General features: G+C 28.7%; 3 protein-coding genes across 3 annotated transcripts; all 3 read right to left on the reverse strand.

Annotated features, from left to right (window-relative positions):
- Positions 1-5,037: 5,037 nt before the first annotated feature.
- Positions 5,038-7,309, reverse strand: LOC126837617 (uncharacterized). Its single transcript, XM_050571550.1, has 3 exons — positions 7,166-7,309; positions 5,776-5,947; positions 5,038-5,403 (listed from the first exon to the last, which is right to left on the reverse strand). Exons 1-3 carry the CDS (start codon positions 7,283-7,285, stop codon positions 5,192-5,194), a joined length of 504 nt encoding a protein of 167 aa, XP_050427507.1. The 5' UTR covers positions 7,286-7,309; the 3' UTR covers positions 5,038-5,191.
- Positions 7,310-11,182: 3,873 nt separating this feature from the next.
- On the reverse strand, positions 11,183-13,383 carry LOC126837616 (uncharacterized). Its single transcript, XM_050571548.1, has 3 exons — positions 13,210-13,383; positions 11,773-11,947; positions 11,183-11,407 (listed from the first exon to the last, which is right to left on the reverse strand). Exons 1-3 carry the CDS (start codon positions 13,357-13,359, stop codon positions 11,205-11,207), a joined length of 528 nt encoding a protein of 175 aa, XP_050427505.1. The 5' UTR covers positions 13,360-13,383; the 3' UTR covers positions 11,183-11,204.
- Positions 13,384-14,903: 1,520 nt separating this feature from the next.
- On the reverse strand, positions 14,904-16,794 carry LOC126837618 (E3 ubiquitin-protein ligase NRDP1-like). The gene is made up of 3 exons (XM_050571551.1): positions 16,610-16,794; positions 15,491-15,601; positions 14,904-15,431 (listed from the first exon to the last, which is right to left on the reverse strand). Exons 1-3 carry the CDS (start codon positions 16,691-16,693, stop codon positions 15,177-15,179), a joined length of 450 nt encoding a protein of 149 aa, XP_050427508.1. The 5' UTR covers positions 16,694-16,794; the 3' UTR covers positions 14,904-15,176.
- Between the last annotated feature and the right edge of the window lie 1,324 nt (positions 16,795-18,118).

Below are 18,118 nucleotides of genomic sequence, written 5' to 3' on the forward strand. Positions count from 1 at the left end.
GTATGTAATGCGCTAGTGTATTATAAAAAAACGATAAAGTGTAGAAACAACACACGGTTTGTAATATTTGATTGCGTCTATTTACCTTAAATTCGTATAGCAGTTTTTTACAAAATGTGCTGGCTTTTTACACTCAATATTATTGCAATAGAAAAAGCCAAACCGAACGACTCCTAGCTGATTTTGTCCTTGGAGTTGTTTATGCCTATATCGACGAAAAATACTTAAAAAAAAAAAAAAAAAATGTTTTAACCCAGAACTTTACCAATCCGGTTGGTTCAACGGTAATATTTGTTCTTTGACGTGCCTCTATATGAAATGAAAGTACGTTTAAATAATTTTGCTTTTGAAGAAAATGTAAAATTATTTTAAACGCAATGATAAGTTATGACCTGGAGGCACTCCCCGCACCTGATAAAAAAAAAATGAAAGCGACTGTAATGTAATTTAACTTTTGTTTCAAATCAACTTTTAATAATACAAAATAATTAAAATAAAATAATTCAATAACATGCAAATTATTATTATTACAAAATAAAGCTTTTATTAGATTATTTACAAGATAAAACAAAATAAAATAAGCACATGTTTCGACAGAGATAATAATAAAACTAGCCAGTGACGTTTCTCGGCGTCTTCTCCTAGCTTTAGTACAGCCAAAATTTTCTTTTAATTGGAACTACCGCATCAGATACCCTTGGCCAATTTCGGCGAAGACCAAAATGTCCGGTAAAGATCTAGTAGCGAGGTTGTAAACGAGTTGGTTCGGATGACCATTGAGTTTAGAGTGGAACATTGCATAGAAGATTATGGAAGTTTCGTGAACTCTTTTGGCGTTTAAGTCTGAACAATTATTTCGATTAATGCAAACGTTAATATTTATGTATAAAAAGTTTAAAAAAAACCAACTTATCTAATTAAATAGTTAAAAATAGTCGTTAAAATGCTTTACAATTATTGTAAATATAACATTGAAAAAAAAAAAGTTATAAGGGCCCTTTTAAATGATATTAAAAACTTCAATCAAATTCTATTTTACTCAAAAACAAAAAAATACTTAACATGCATATCTAAATTTAATATACAGGTTGCTATAATGACCTTGAAATAACATAGTATTACAAAAACCAATAAAAATGATCGACATAAGTTGTTCTTTTGTTATTGTTCTAGAAAATCGTCAATAAGTCGGGTTGGCCGTGAATTTCTTAAGACCTTGAATTTTTCGATTCGTATATTATTTTCATTCATGTAAACAGTGGAAATGGAAACGCACATCGAATCACCCAAGTGTTTTTCTGTAGTAAAAAAATTGTGTTTTCGAGTTGACTCTTAGGCGAGAATTCGATAAATAATACTTGCATAGAAAATCATGCTTTTGAATCTTTGTTTACTTTCTCGGTGTAACTTTTGTAATGTTGTTCTTTTTTCACGTCGTCGTATTTTAAATGATCCTCCTCCAATAATTTTTGAAAATTCCACAAATCAATATGTTTCCTCTATTCGTTACCTAGGTTTTATTTTTGATACTAAACTCCGTTGGCACCCTCCATTTCGAAATATGCTCTCCTTTATTCCTAAATGGTCCAACCTTCTATACTCTTAAGGTGGAACCGATTGAGGTTTCCATCCCACTTCGTTATCATTATTCTATAAGACAATGATCTAAATCAATATAGGTCTATAATTGATTATTTGAAAAATTTTTAACGAGTAGAACGATTATTTTCAGACGTGTACAGATTTCCTCAACCAGAGGCCCGAATTTGGGTTACCCTATCATAACGTGTAAGGTTTTATTTTGTGCTTTCAATTTTTGTTGTATGAAATGCGCTAGTGTATTATAAAAAACGATAAACAGCTCACGGTTGGTAATATTTATATAACCATTACGGTATTACTATTGTTTCATATAGAAAAATAATATCACTGTAATTGTTACACATTCCAGTCGAATCTTTTTGATTTATTCGTACTATTGCACCGCTTATATTTTGGAATATAGTCGTCTATTCCACAAATTATTATTTTTTTTGCGTTTTATTTACCTTAAGTTCGTACCGGTATGAAAACACCGGTATGTACTCACATAATAATACACATAAAAAAGCTGCATGGTTATAGATGTGCACATATTTTTCGTACTATTAAATGCATTAGTATATAAAAGACCTTGAAGTTTAGTCGGGTCGGGGCATAGTAGGGACGGAGAGGTCACAGGTCCACAGATTTTATTATAACAGAAAGTGATAAAATCACTTTAAAATAAACTCTTCGATGCGAATCTGTGGATAGTATGTTGAAACCAGTTATAGCGGTTTAAAAGATATCGTGAAACCAGCAATAATGTACTTTAAATTTAATATTTAGTCTTGTGCAGGGTGGATACCCGTGTATCGTAATTAACAATATAATGAAAATATTTTCATTACCTGTTGACTATTGATTCACTCACACAAAGCTACCTAGAAACTGACTACTGCCAAAGCGTAAATTTACCCTAATTTTGGGCTTTTCCTAACTATAGATTATAGACTTTTGAGAAAATTGTAAATGTTATAGTTCCATTTAATATCTACCTTCGGTCTAATTTTCAGATCTTAATCTCTAAAACTTTGCTTGAAAAAGTGAAATAAAGAAAAAAATGCTATCCCTTATAGGGGAAAGGGCTTATGATATTTTTTGTTTTGTTAATGTTTATCGATAGTACTCTGTTTGAAGAACAATTCGTATAAGTTTGGAACATTTTCGACTATTTTTAAAAAAGTTATAGAGCATCGTAATTTTAAGTTGAAAAATTTGTACATTTTTTGGTGTTTTTTCTTGATTTTGATGGGGAAGGGGTGACTTTTTTGAATTTTTGGCCCGTAAAGTACCTTCCAGGTATGATTTCTGATCTATAGAGTTGCTACACGAAGAAATCGGTTCAGCGGTTTACGAGGTATCGTGGATCCAGACACAAAAATAAAAAATAAAACCCATAATTGTAAAAGCAATATCCTCGTAGTAGCCCTTATTATTACAGAGAGCCTCCACTGCAGCGGAAAGTATGAGAGGTGAAGTATATAATTAAACATATATGTGAGAAGAATAAGTGTTTTTTTGGGGAGATGCTTAGTGACCACGTATGTGATCAAGTCGAAACCAGGATATTTTTTATTGGGAAATGTAGATATGCAATGTTTAACTTCGGCTGGAGAGAAAGATTTTGGAGGTAGTGTCAATTGGAGTGGGGATAATAAGAAGTTTTGTATTTTATTAAGAAGTTCAGTATTTTTTACAGTTTCGTGGGGCTTAAAAACATTTGTTAAGTGCTTTTGGAAAAGTTCTGCTTTTTCCTGATCATTTGCGGCCCATGAACCATCTTCATTTCTAAGTGGAATGAATGTAGGTTTGTCTTTTACGGCTTGTTTGGTGGTGAAAAAAAAAAAATTGTGTTATATGAAATTCATTTTGGGGCGGTAGACTGCATGAAAACCAACACTTAATCTAGATCCAATAAACAACAGTCCTCTTTATAATTTGCAGGTAGTTGAACATAATATACTCATAGTTGACCTTCGGTACGGTCTCCCGCAGGCGATAAAATATCGAGATAACGACGGTTCTTATGCCGTGTCAGAACGATTATGTGTCTTAATAAGTAGACGGATTGGTTTTTTCCCAATAAATTGTGTATCTACTGTAATCAGTTAATCTGTATCATGTAATAAACACAATATTATGATACCGACAGTTGGGACCTAACCTATCCTAACATGGGTCGACGTTACAAACCGCAAGTTATTAGCGTCTGTTCGTTTTTCACATCTGGTACACCATGATTGTAGTTTAAAAAAAAAAAAATAATAAAAGGTTCTAAAATAACGGCTAAATAACTAAAAAAACCAAATAAAAAACTCCTCTAGGGCGGGTGCGAAATGGGTTTAATTTAAATTTGATACAACTGACGTGTGCGGGCATACCAAATAAGTATTCTTTACCCCCCCCCCCCCAAAAAAAAAAATATCAACTAGATGAAATTTGCTTTTTATAGAAATGCTACTCGAAGGAATTGGTCCAGTATTAAAAAAGTTACAGTGTACACAGATAACAAAAAAACACTCATCAGTGTAAAACCAATACCTTCGCCGCTCTGCATCGAAGCTAATATGAATTTATATCATTGTATCTTTTATGTATAAAATATGTCTGGATAAGTATCAAATAATATAGGTATTTGATGCACTGAACATAATTATTATTATTATGTAACTGTCCAGATCTAAAAACTTAAGAGTTATTTTATTTCACCGTTTATCATTCTGTACACTTTGGCCGTGTTTTAAGCAATGTTTAGAATCAGTACTTTGCTTGAAAAATATTTGTCCAAAACTAGGTATGAATTCTGATCACTAGACACAGCCAAAAGGTACTATGACATATAACGACATTACTTAAAAACGAAGCTCTAGTATAAACAATATAAAATATTAATCGTTTCTCAATAAAGTTCTCGCACATGATAAGTTTAGCTCTTTTTTTTTTTTATTGTATTTCATGTAGAATTTTTTATATAAGTTATTTCACCGATAAAGGCATAAACAACATCAAGGACAAAGTCAGCGAGGAGTAGTTCGGTTTGACTATTTCTTTTTGCAATAATATCGAGTGTAAAATGCCAGCACAAGAGGGTCGGGGCATGGATTTACTCATTTTTTTTTAAACAACTGTTACGTGAATTAATGGTTAATAGACGCAATAAAAAATATTTCTAACAGAGTGTCGTTTACACACTTTACCCATTTTAACACGTTTTTATTAACACACTTTCTTGTTTGTCGTTCCGGGTGAAATGTTGCAACTCAAACGATGGTGATAAGCTTGAGATAGGTTTTATTTACAACGATATGTTTTTTATATACTTTTTGATATAATAAGATGTTATATTAATCATAATGTAGATGTTCTACTTAATAATGCTATAACTGTTGCAGTTCCGTACAAATTCGACCGTATTAAAAATTTTGTCTTAGAAATAAAAATAATGCTACACAATTAGTAAGTAATAGGTGTTTATTTGAAAAGAAACAGAGATTTTGGAATAATTATAAGTCGTTATGACATATTATATTTTGAAACAATTCTTTAATAACAATTTATGAGATTTAAAAAAAAAATTATAACATTATTAGACATATTAATTTATTTTTCAGAATGAAACTTTTTTAGAAATCTCCGCCTGAACTTTTTTTTGTTTTCTTTTTTGGTAGATGTAATCACTCAATTTTTCATTTAACGTAAAACGTCCTTCCTTTCCAACCATTGCGGCTTTTCTTTGTTCAGCAACTTTTGCAACAGGCATTCCTGATTTTTCACAATGTATAATAAAAAGATCACGAAATATATCTGGTGTTATGGAATCTAAAACGAAAAAACATTAAATTTTATTAATTATAAATAATACATGTTATCATAATGACACTATATGTTGTAGTTGTCAATTACATAATTTATTTTAGCTCCGATGTGCAGCTGAAATTATATTGTTTTTGTAATAGTGTATTTTTATTTGTCTAAATTTGTTTCTGGACGAAGGGGCGGTCATTTTTTTTTTAATTTTACTTTAATTGAGCATACTTTTGGGTCTCGCCACATTTAATAGTATATTGAATATTATATGGTATTTTTGAATGAAAATTGTTTCTTAAAAACAAAATACTACTTTACAGTTTCGCATCGGAGATAAAAAAAATATTATTAAACGACATATAACGTGTGTAAAAATTTTTTTACAATATTCGCTAGAGTGTTGTATCTTATAGTATGAATTTATAAAATCCCACTCTTCAAAGTTGTCACCCATGTATTCGTAATAATCAATATATCCAATTGCTTCAACTATAAATCTTAGGTTGTACACTTTTGACATCTCTTTTCTAATAACCTCGAACGCCTCTTTTATAATCTGAAAATTGTTAATCAACACAAAGTTTAATTCTAAAAAATTTTAAATTTATAAACTTTAAATACGATTACCTATATAAATACCTGATGATTAAGAATCAATAAAAAAATATATATGTATACAGGGTGATTCATTTTGGGTAAGACACTAATTATCTCGGAAAACATGTACATTTAAAAAAAAATAATTTCCTATACTTTTAGGTACACCTTGTACTATATTTTTCAATACTGTGAAAATTTGAATCTCCAACCCTTATACCAAAAAATAGAGCAGGACATCACTTTTTCAAATGGCAAAATATGTTTTAAATTCCATAAATTTGTAGACAAAAGTTTTTAAAAAAATGCTATTCTTTGAATTTTTAATTTTTATCCATTTATTCGCTTCAATAAGATTTTTAAAAAAAAAAAAGGTTTTTTTTTAAAAATAAATTTAGAAAATATTTAAATTATAGTAGCTGGTATTCCAAGTATTAGCGTTATTAACATTATTTTACTGAATGACTTTGTAATATTATGTAATAATAATGATATAGATAAGATTATAACAAAGTAAGCAGAAAAGCAATACAACGTGTGTAACATTTTATAGCAAATAAAAAATATTATTAAATTATTAAAGACTTATTTGTTTTCGATGAAATTTATAAAATAAAATTGCTATAAAATAATTAAAATATACTTTAGCTGTTAAAAAATTACATCATTATATGTTTTTATGTTTTAAAACCAAATAAAAAATATATTTTAAAATTAATCTGGAATTATTTCATTTTTTTATACAGCACAAAACGTATACTTTAAGTTAAAAAAAATTTGCATTTACTATAAATGTTCGGATTTTCGGATACGAATAATTAATATATTAAATCATAGAGTGATAGAACTTATAATACTTAGTAATTTACAAAGTAGTAAAGTGTAAACATTTTTTGGGTTAAACATTTGTTATATTTATTGAATTTTACTCGAATGATTAAGTTACGACTCTAGTTTTAATTTAATATAATAAAACCATTTTTTTAACAAACAATATTAGACAATTATTTTGATTACAAGTATTTATGACAAGCATTTTATTTGTATGTCTTTTACCTAAATTAATAATAGTTTCCTAGAAAATTTTTAATTGGGAGTTTTTGTTCATTATATTATAAAGGATTCTGAAAAATATTAAAAAAAACCTAATAGTTTAAAAAAAAATAAAATTAATTACCGCTAAATCCTTCGGTGTGACATTAATTTTCTCTTCAGGTATAGCTGAACTTGATGCTTCAGGCTCAGTTTTCCCTTCAGGTGCATCTAAACCTGATGCTTCAGGTTGGCCTGTATGCATACAGCTAACCGCTAAGATAAAAAAACAAAAACGAAAGAGAGAACTTTAAAAACATTGTGGTTAGTCTATAAAGTATTATCTGAAGTTAAACTGCGAGATAAATCGAATAAATTTTACCGTCTTTGAATGCCTGTTTTATATCGAATTGAAACAAATAAAGAATATTATACGGGTTCTCATCTTTTGATTTTTTTTTTTGCCATTATTTACACAAAATTGCATATTTGCACACTAATTTATTCGTTGTTTAAAATCAAAACTAACATACCTACCAAAGTTTTAGCGAGGTGTGTTAATGTATATTTTTTTACATCTTACAGAAAATTCATTTATTACACATATATTTCACTTCCATGCCACCAAATATTAAGATTATAAATCTCTGGGTTTTAATATGTTTTTAAAATGTCTAGTAGAATATCAGTTATCTATTGCCATGCATTAGTAACTATTGCTATACTGTTTCATTGTTTAAATTCACTTTTTTTTTCCTCTAAATATAAAATTTGGGTTAGTACAGAATTAAAAAATCTTATTCGTTAAAAAAAATAGCACACTTATTTTCAAAAGAGCTCGTCTTTTTCAAGTGTATACTATTTTTTTCTAATCTTCGCAAACAGTGTGAAAATCTAAGTAAATTAAACTATGATAAATATTTAAAAAATGTTCAAACTCAATTAACGTTAACAGTAAATTTGTCTGTAGTTTTATTAAATCATAAACCTCTATTAGCTCTTTGCCCCAAAACTTGTTTTTTAATGGCATTAATGCTAGTAATGGCCAAGAAATAGTCGATTTATGTGCAAATAATTTTTTGTACCGTTTATACTAAATCTGAGATACCCCTAAATGATCCAGTAATTTATCATAGTAACTTAACACATATTAACTGTATTAATTTATCATACGCTGATTAATATTTTTCTGTTTATAGCCTAAAATCATTTTTAGGCAAACAAACTGTCTTTAGGTACATTGCTTTTATCGAAATTTGTATTTTTATCTGTGAACACTAATCCTCTTTTACTTACTCACTTACTTACATATACTATTTTCTTACTGTGCTAAGTTTTGACTGTACCGGTTCGAACGTACTATCCACAGATTCGCATCGAAGGGTTTATTTAAAAATGATTTTATCACTTTTCCCTTGTCATCAGTTTTAATAATTCCTGAAGACCGTGACCTCACCGTCCCCACTATACCTCGACCTAACTGAACTGTCTTTTTTTGGAAAAATTTTAACGAGTAGAACGATTATTTTCGAACGTGTATAGATTTCCTCAACCAGAGGCCTAAATTTGGGTTACTAAATCATAACGTGTAAGGTTTTATTTTGTGCTCTAAATTTTCGTTGTACGAAACGGGCTAGTGTATTATAAAAAACGATAACCAGCACACGGTTAGTAATATTTATATAGCCGTTATGGTATTACTGGTGTTTCGTATAGAAAAATAATATCACTGTAATTGTTACAAATTCCAGTCGGATCTTTTTGATTTGTTCGCACTATTTCACCGCTTATGTATATTAAAAGTTGGCTGATGTAATAATTGAAATATGATTATAACGATTGAAATCGATAAAAAAAGAACCAATAGAAAATATCAGGTTTTCTTTGAACATGGAAAATATCATAAACATAGTATGGCTAATTTTGCTAATTTCTGCTTATGTATTCAATTGTATAATTGGCATAGCTAGGCCACCCTTGGAATCTGTGACCGCCCTAAATATACTTTGCTCCCTGTCACCCTCCCGCAGCTAGTTTTTTTTCATATAATTTTCCAACTTGTACCTAAATTTCGGTAAAAATATTTAAAAACAGTGTGGCATTTGTGCTTAGGCAAACCAACGTATGAAATCGCGGAAAATACTCATGTATACTCAAGTGTTTCGAATGATGCCAAATGTTACCCGGCTAAAAACACCTAGCAGTGTTATTCTCTTTAACCGAATACCTTGCACTCAATTTCTGATTTTAATTTTATAGCGTTTAATAGTCATTAGTCGTATGTTCCACAAATTATTAATTTTTGTGTTACTTTAAAAGTCGGCCGACATTCAACAAAATGTATAAACGTTAATTTTTAACAATTTAATGTGTATAAAAAACAAAGTAGTTTTGATTCCAATTTTCTTTGCGTTCCGTATAATATGGTTTGCAAATAATACAAATATAGCGTACGATGGTGTTCTTTACATAGTTAACGTACACACAAAGCCACTGTTTTCCAAAACCATATAAGTTGTACTTAAAGGCGTCGAGGCCAAGCGAATGGCGTTACGCATTTTTACGAATACCACATCTAATATCTATCACAGCCATATCTAATATATAAAATGACATGGGCCCTATATTTGAACCTGGAAAAGAAAATATAATACACTATCTCACTCATGGAAAAGAAAATGATCTAAACAAGATTTTCCGCTGTCGGCATTTATCAATTACCGCCTATCGTTTGTTCGCGTTCGACAGTTGACACGTTATATTAATTAAAATGTTTATTTTCTATTAATTTGTCGAAAAAATATTAACGCATATTATAATATATTCGCCTTTTCCGTTGTATCGTGTACGGTGTTTGATATCTATTATGTTTAAGTGTGAAGAAGTTTCGGTGTGAAGCAGTTTCCGTTGTTTTACATCTGTCAATTTCGTTGACCCGTTAAGATAGAAATCTTTAATCTAATAAAACATGAGTGTTTAAAGGACCGTAGCATTTATGATATTCGTTTCAAATTATTAGTAATAGTATTTCTTTTTGATTTCTTAAAAGCCTTATCAATGTTGGTGTATATTATACACTTCATTTGAAAGTAAGTAAGACTTTTGCTTCAATTGTTTTTTTAGAAATGCATCATTGATAATATGAAACATTTTTGGCGGGCTGCGACTTGCATAAACGTTCAGTAAAGATTTAATGAACCAATTTATTATATGAACATATTATATTCAGTGGCATTTAAACACAATTTAGTTGCCTGCGATTGATCAATTAATATTTAATAAACCATTAAAACGATTAACTTTTAATGCAACTTGGCATCCTACTTTTAAAATTGAAATAATAGCTCTATAATTATCAGATAAAATGGTTCTCCAGAACACTTGAGTAACCGTGTGGTATATAGCAATTACCAATTGACAGTTCCTTTTTTATATATAACACAACAATGAGGCAATTAAAATAAAGTACTTAGCTTGCAAAACATTTGTCCAAAACTAAGCGAGAACAAAAGTCAACTAGGAGTAGTTCGGTTTGACTTTTTCTATTTGCAATAATATCTAGTGTAAAATGCCAGCACAATAGGGTCGGGGCATGGAGATACTCATTTTTTTTTTTAAACAACTGTTTTACGAATTAATGCAAACAGACGAACAAAAAAAAAATATTACTAACCGAGTGTCGTTTAGACACTTTACCTTTTTTACCAAGTTTTTATTAACACACTTTCTTGTTTGTCGTTCCGGATGAAATGTTGCAACTCAAACGATGACGATGAGCTTGAGATAGGTTTTATTTACAACAATGTGTTTTTATTTATTTTTTGATATAATGAGCTGTTATATTGATCATGATGTGATGTTCTACTTAATAACGCTATAGCTGCTGCAACTCCGTACAAAGTCGACCATTTTAAAACTACTACACAAATTATAGTGGTTTCTCTTTTTTCTCACAAATAAAAATAATATTACACAATTAGTAAGTAATAAGTGTTTATTTGAAAAGAAACAGAGAATTTGGAATTATTAAAGTCGTTATGACATATTATATTTTGAAGCGTTTTTTAAATAACAATTTAAGAGATTTAAAAAAAAATTATAACATTATTAGACATATTAATTTATTCTTCAGAATGTCATTTTTTAGGACGTTCGTCTGCTTCTTTTGTTTCTGAATCAGATTGTTAAAGATTGCACGAACGTTCCCAACGTTTTACATAAACTTGGAGGTATTCGTTCAATTTATGTTTCCAATCAAGATATCCTTTCTTTGTAATCTTTGAATCCAATTTGGCTTTTCTTTGTTCAGCAATTTTTGAAACGGACAATCCAGATTTTTCACAATGTATTATAAAAAGATCACGAAATATGTCTGATGTCATGGAAACTAAAACAAAAAAACATTAAATTTAATTATAAATAATATATGTTATCATAGAGGCATGATATGTTGCAGTTGTCAATTACATAATTTATTTTAGCTTCGATGTGCAGCTGAAATTATATTGTTTTTGTAGTAGTGTGTTTTTATTTGTCTAAATTTGTGTCCGGACGAAGAGGCGGTCATTTTGTTTTTAATTTTACTTTAATTGTGCATACTTTTGGGTCTCACCACATTTAATAGGATATTGAATACTATATGGTAATTTTGAACGAAAATAATTTCTTAAAAACCAAATACTACTTTACAGTTTCGCATCGAAGAAAAAAAATAATATTAATCGACATATAACGTGTGTAAAAAATGTTTACAATAAGAGGGCCATTCCTTATAGGTTTCGAAATATGATTTTACAAATTCCCATTGGTCATTGCTGTCACCCATGTATAGGTAATAATCGTCAAGTCCAACTCTTTCTTCAATAATGTCGACGTCGTATTCTATTAACGTCAATTTTCTACAACCCTCGAACGCCTCTTCTATAAGCTGAAAATTGTTAATAAACACGAAGTTTAATTCCATAAAAAATCTGATTATAAAATTTAAATACGATTAGACCTAAATAAATACCTATGATTAAGAATCAATAAAAAAAAAAAAAATATATATATATATATATACAGAGTAATTCATTTTGGTTAAGGCGCTAATTTTCTCAAAAAAATGTGAACATAAAAAAAAAAAAAAATTCTAATTTTTTAAGGTACACAATGACCTAATTTTTTCAATACTGTGGAAATTTGTATCTCCAACCCTTATACCCCAAAAAAAGGGCAGGACATCACTTTTTCAAATGGCAACATATGTTTTAAATTACATAAATTTGTTGATAACACATTTTTAAAAAAATGCTATTCATTGAAGTTTTAATTTTCATCCATTTATTCGCTTTAATAAGATTAAAAAAAAAGTTGTGTTTTTTATATATAATTTAGAAAATATTTAAATTATAGTAGCTGTTATTCCAAGTATTAGCGTTATTAACATTATTTTACTGTATGCCTTTGTAATATTATGTTATAATAATAATAAAAATAAGATTATAACAAAGTAAGCAGAAAAGCAATACAACGTGTGTAACATTTTAAAGCAAATAAAAAATATTATTAAATCATTAAAGACTTATTTATTTTAGATGAAATATATCAAATAAAATTGCTATAAAATAATTCAAATATGCTTTAGCTGTTAAAAAATTACATCGTTATATGTTTTTATGTTTTAAAACCAAATAAAAAAAATATTTAAAAATTAATCTGGAATTATTTCATTTTTTTATACAGCACAAAACGTATACTCTAAGTTAAATAAATTTGCATTTACTATAAATGTTCGGATTTGCGGATACTAATAATTAATGCATTAAATCATAGAGTGATAGGACTTGTAATACTTAGTAATTTACAAAGTAGTAAAGTGTATACATATTTTGGGTTAAACATTTATTATATTTATTTAATTTTACTCGAATGATTAAGTTACGACTCTAGTTTTAATTTAATATAATAAAACCATTTTTTTAACAAACAATATTAGACAATTATTTTGATTACAAGTATTTAAGACTAGAATTTTATTTGTATGTCTTTTACCTAAAATAATAATAGATTCCTAGAGAATTTCTACTTGGGAAATTGTTTTCATTGAACTTCATTCAATTTTTTTCATTGAATTGAGGATTTTTTTTTATAAATGATTCTGAAAAATATTGAAAAACCTAATAGTTTTAAAAAAATACTATACATTACCTCTAAATCCTCCGGTGTGACATTAATTTTCTCTTCAGGTACAGCTGAACCTGATGCTTCAGGATCATTTTTCCCTTCAAGTGGGCCTGTATGCATACAGCTAATGGCTAGGATAAAAAACAGAAACGAAACAGAGAACTTTAAAAACATTGTGGTTAATCTATAAAGTATTATCTGAAGTTAAACTGCGAGATAAATCGAATGAATTTTACCGTCTTTGAATGCCTGTTTTATATCGAATTGAAACAAGCAAAGAATATTATACGAGTACACATCTTTGAATTTTTTTTGCCATTATTTGCACAAAATTGCAAATATTTGTTGCATAAAAAGCCATACTAACTTACATACCAAGTTCTCAGCGTGGTGTGTAAATGTTTTTTTTTTTTAATATTACAGAAAACTTATTTGTGACACATATATATTTAACTTCCATGCCACCAAATATTAAGGTTATAAATCTCTGGTTTTAATATGTATTTAAAATGTGTAGTAGAATATCAGTTATCTATTGCCATGCAAGTGCTATACTGTTTCATTGTTAAAATAGTTAGCTAGACTAGGCCGAAACGACAGTCAGTAGGGTTAAATTAGTAGACCCAAAGACGGGACGGATGGTTAAGCGTTATCTGCACTTAAATATCCCATTTTTATAATTGCCATGTTGCCCGAGGAGCTTAACAGGCGGTCGTACCTCTAAATAACTTTACTCTCAAGTGTGCAACAAAAAGGAAACAGGTTTTTTTAAACAAGTAAATGTATTGTATATAGTATGTATTACACCTCTACCTTAAGCGTTCTCTGGAGTTAGTCCATGTAATGAAGGAGTTGAACGGACACACGAGTACAGATGAAGCTTCCTCAGCAGATACGTTTCTTTTCCAAAAAATATATACTAGAATAACACTACACTTATTGATACCAATAAGTACTTAAGACACGTTGTCATGGTTTAACACCATAACCGGTATCTGAGCAACCCCTTCTAATCAATGGGCACCGATCTCGCCATTTTTTCCTTTTTTAAACCATTGCTTTTTAATAGGTAAATCGATACGGCTAGACACTGATCTCCACAACTCACTCGAAATCTGTGACCCATCCGGCCGCCTGCCGGCTACTAGTGACTACTAAAAAACTATTGAAATTTGAATGGGGTATTGTATTTACACTATTTACATAATTTGGCAGCCCAGTCAATTATATTTAACAACTAGTTAGTGAAAATTGCGTTTCATCGAGATTTGTTAGCCTTAACACATTGTTAAAACGATTGTAAAGTTAATCACCCAAAATCGGCTTGTTAAAAAGTCAATCAGCTTGTTAAAATGTATTGTAGTACTTATGTATAATATTTATATTGTTATAGTTCAGAAATTGTTTCATAAGTTTTGTTGACTGAGTATATTAGTAATATATTATAATAATGATGGTGAAAAATGTCAAAAACAATATAAATGATATAAATATGTATTTATTCATTCATTTAAATACAATTTCTATGAATATATTACCTATATTTTTTTTATTATTTGTATTTGTCAAAAAAAAATCTGTCATTACTTATCTCAGACTTCTAACACATGTCAATAAGTTAATCAATAAAAAACAAGTTTTTTAGAACATTCTAAATACTGAAGAGTATAAAATAAAATAAAACAAAATAAAATGGAGAAAGAAATTGTATAGCTTTATTAAATCAATGTCTAGATCAATATAGTACATTCATTTTATTTAATTCCGTTAGTAATAACAAATACAATTTTTAGATAAGCGTAGTATGTTTTATGTGATAGGTGTGTAAACAAATTAGGTTTACAAAATCATTTATAATTTAACTAAAATTTTACTATTCTTTAACACATTTAGATTTTGTTTTCATTATGAGTATAATTTTTTTTAAATTTATGGTTTTTTGAATGGTGAAATTAAATCCTGCCAGCCCGATTTTAATCAGAATCTACGATTCATTCAAGTTTATCGAAAACGAATAAAAGTCCTGGCTCAGGCACCCCTATGTTACTAATATGAGACACGTATACTACTGGTGCTCCTGGAATACGTCTACAAGCCAAGTATTTTATATGAAAAGTCGTTTTATATCCATTTGGATTTCTTTCTTTAAAATGATCAGGCCAATTAAATATATAACTGTTTAAAAGAAGAACTTCCACAATATCAGTTGGACATCCACTATTTTTCAATGCGTCGCTTGCCAAATCCTTTAAAAATAAAAACGGTTAAACGTGTTTTTAAATAATGTATTTTATACAAAAATTACTTTTTGATTTGGGCTTGGTCCAGTTGACAAATTAGACCAATCTGAAATTTTTATTTCTTCTAATGAATCCGCCCAATCTTCAATATTTGGAAATGGTGTCGGGCCTCCGGTCTAAAAAAAAATTAAACGGTAATTAATTTGAAAACAAATACTGACTAAGGGTGGACGGATAAAAATTATTTTACAGTCTGCATGTTCTCTTAACGCAAATAACTTGATAAGTACTTCTTCATTAGAGTTGGGTTGGTGCACGTAAGTACGAATTATATTCAGAGGTCAATATGAATTTTTACAATCTATTGTGATATATTTCTTATGATTGTAGGAACTATGAGAATAATTTCAATTAAAGTGTAATTTTCCACTGTTATTGTTTGTTCTTAATAAACGGATAGCGTGAATATGAATTTCTGATAAAATTACATAATATGTTATAGCCCCATTTTAAAATTATCTTCAGTCTATTTTTAGACCTTTAGCCCTGAAACTTCTCTTAAGACTTTTCCTACGATGTAGGCATACAGTTCTTATCTGCACGAATTACCTACTTTACCGCAATCCACTGGCCGCCTTAAACTTTACTACTTACTAGAACGACTATAAAATTAATTAAAAACTGGTTTACCGATCAGTCACAAAGTTCAGAAAATTATTCTGCAAAATTATCCCTTGCATTTAGTCTATAAGAAGTTTTATAATCTCACGTTACCCGCAAAGAAATCCCAATATAACCTCGTTGTTGATTCTAAAAGCTATGTGGAGTTATTATTTTGGAAGACTATAAATATTGTTACGAGTATAGCTACTCAATAAGGTAGGAAAAGTAATCTTCCACGATGGGCAGGGAAATGCGGGACGACATCATTCGCGATTATAAATTTTTGCAGCACTGAAATAAGTATGAAAAGTACTATCGATTTAAAAAAAAATGTTATCCCATGAAGTAGATTTACACCCGCAATGTTCTTACACTTAAAAATTGTTTAGAAAAAATGTATAGTATGATAAAATTACTGTTTTATTCTAAGAATGCAAAACATTTTTGGGAATTTATGAAAAACATAAAATATACTTTCTATCTACTAAAAAAAAAATAAATAAAAGATCGATTATATTTACTGATGTAGAACCCTCTTCATGATTTCCAACAGCGTTCACTAAAACGGTAAAACATGGCAACACAAATATAATTTTCCACATCATTTTCTTGCGTATCCACTAAGAAATATCTATAACACTAACAAACAAGTAGACAATGTAGAATGAGGAACAGCAATGAACATTAGTTAGACTTATGTACTATGTGTGTTCTATTACAGTTTGCATGTTTGTTTTACTTGAGCCAGCCATTCAAATAATATCTGTTAACGTTGTATTTCAGAAATACGCAAACATAAACGTTGTATTGACTAAATGAGTATTGTATGTCGAGTGTTAGTACATAACACCAGTTCTGTTCTGTTAACATTGTGTTTCAGAAGTATACAAACATGATTTATATATATATTTTTTTAACGAAACCCGTGCAAATAACAAAATATAATGAGCACAAGATGTCCCTTTTTGATAGCTTTAAATTTAAGTAATCAAGCAACTCTTCATGAAATACAAAGTTGGTTAAACTAAAACTATGATTAATTGAAAGGTTAATAACATCTCCAGTTGGACTAACTTAATAAAACTTAGTCCAACTTATATTTGGTTATTAGGGATTAGGGGTACAGTATATTTGTAGTTGAAATAACTAAATAAAAAGTTGTTTCTCTTAACATTGAATTTGGCCAATTATTTATTTAGTTCTTTCAACAAGAAAATAATCGTGACCCTATGTTAACTAACCAACTGACCGTAAGTTGGTCCTAATATGTATTTTTTTTGTGTAGGAGGCTGGTATACAAATCAGTAGTAAAAATAAATAAAATATATTTAATTTAGAATTCTTAATGATCATTGATTAAGAAGACACTATTTTTTTTTAAATAATTGTAATTTTTAGTTTTTCTAAAAAACAAATATTCGATTAATTAATTTTGAAATTATTATGCGTCGAATAAAATTTTAATGGATATAATATACATTATATTTTAACAAATATTATTTAAACTATGTAGAAACAGATTTATATAAGTATGACGCAAAAGCCAATGTTTTTTGTAAAATAACAACCGTTCATGTTTCTAAAAAACACCATGGCCGGAACAAATATTTCAATAACAAAAAATAATTTTGGTTAGCGTTGTGTAGTATAATTGTCCAATATTACAAATATTCTTGATATTTTTCGAAACAAAAAAGTCAAAATGATAAAAATATTATACAGACCATTAAATCTTAAAATAATTGGTGAATACGTTTCTTATCAGGAAACCCGTGCAAAATATATTGGATACAAGATGTATCTTGTGTAACCTATAAATTTAAATAATATTTCCAAAAGTACAAAGTTGGCGCAACTAATTATATAGCGAGCATAAGAGAACAATACAATTTTAGTTAAAATAACTAAATAAATGTTGTTCCTGTTAACATTTAGTAGGGCCAATTATTTATTTAATTCTTCCAGCTCGAAATTAATCAAGCATTTTATAAAATAAATGTCTAATATTTCAAAGATTCCTGATATATCGT

This window comes from Adelges cooleyi, unplaced genomic scaffold (assembly GCF_023614345.1).
Source record: "Adelges cooleyi isolate 19-005CV unplaced genomic scaffold, UGA_ACOO_1.1 ACOO_flye_CR_arks_rails_tigmint_CR_PRNA_26, whole genome shotgun sequence".
In the NCBI taxonomy this organism is placed as follows: domain Eukaryota; kingdom Metazoa; phylum Arthropoda; class Insecta; order Hemiptera; family Adelgidae; genus Adelges; species Adelges cooleyi.

Excerpts from the sequence above, each read along its gene's own strand:
- LOC126837617 (XM_050571550.1), bottom strand. The coding sequence starts at position 7,285 with ATGCATACAGGCCAACCTGAAGCATCAGGTTTAGATGCACCTGAAGGG. Across the intron at positions 5,948-7,165 it reads TCACACCGAAGGATTTAGCG|ATTATAAAAGAGGCGTTCGA; the intron begins GTAATTAATTTT and ends AACAATTTTCAG. Across the intron at positions 5,404-5,775 it reads ACAACACTCTAGCGAATATT|ATTCCATAACACCAGATATA; the intron begins GTAAAAAAATTT and ends TTTTCGTTTTAG.
- LOC126837616 (XM_050571548.1), bottom strand. The coding sequence starts at position 13,359 with ATGTTTTTAAAGTTCTCTGTTTCGTTTCTGTTTTTTATCCTAGCCATT. Across the intron at positions 11,948-13,209 it reads TCACACCGGAGGATTTAGAG|CTTATAGAAGAGGCGTTCGA; the intron begins GTAATGTATAGT and ends AACAATTTTCAG. Across the intron at positions 11,408-11,772 it reads TAAGGAATGGCCCTCTTATT|TTTCCATGACATCAGACATA; the intron begins GTAAACATTTTT and ends TTTTTGTTTTAG.
- LOC126837618 (XM_050571551.1), bottom strand. The coding sequence starts at position 16,693 with ATGATGTGGAAAATTATATTTGTGTTGCCATGTTTTACCGTTTTAGTG. Across the intron at positions 15,602-16,609 it reads ATGAAGAGGGTTCTACATCA|ACCGGAGGCCCGACACCATT; the intron begins GTAAATATAATC and ends ATTTTTTTTTAG. Across the intron at positions 15,432-15,490 it reads GACCAAGCCCAAATCAAAAA|GATTTGGCAAGCGACGCATT; the intron begins GTAATTTTTGTA and ends TTATTTTTAAAG.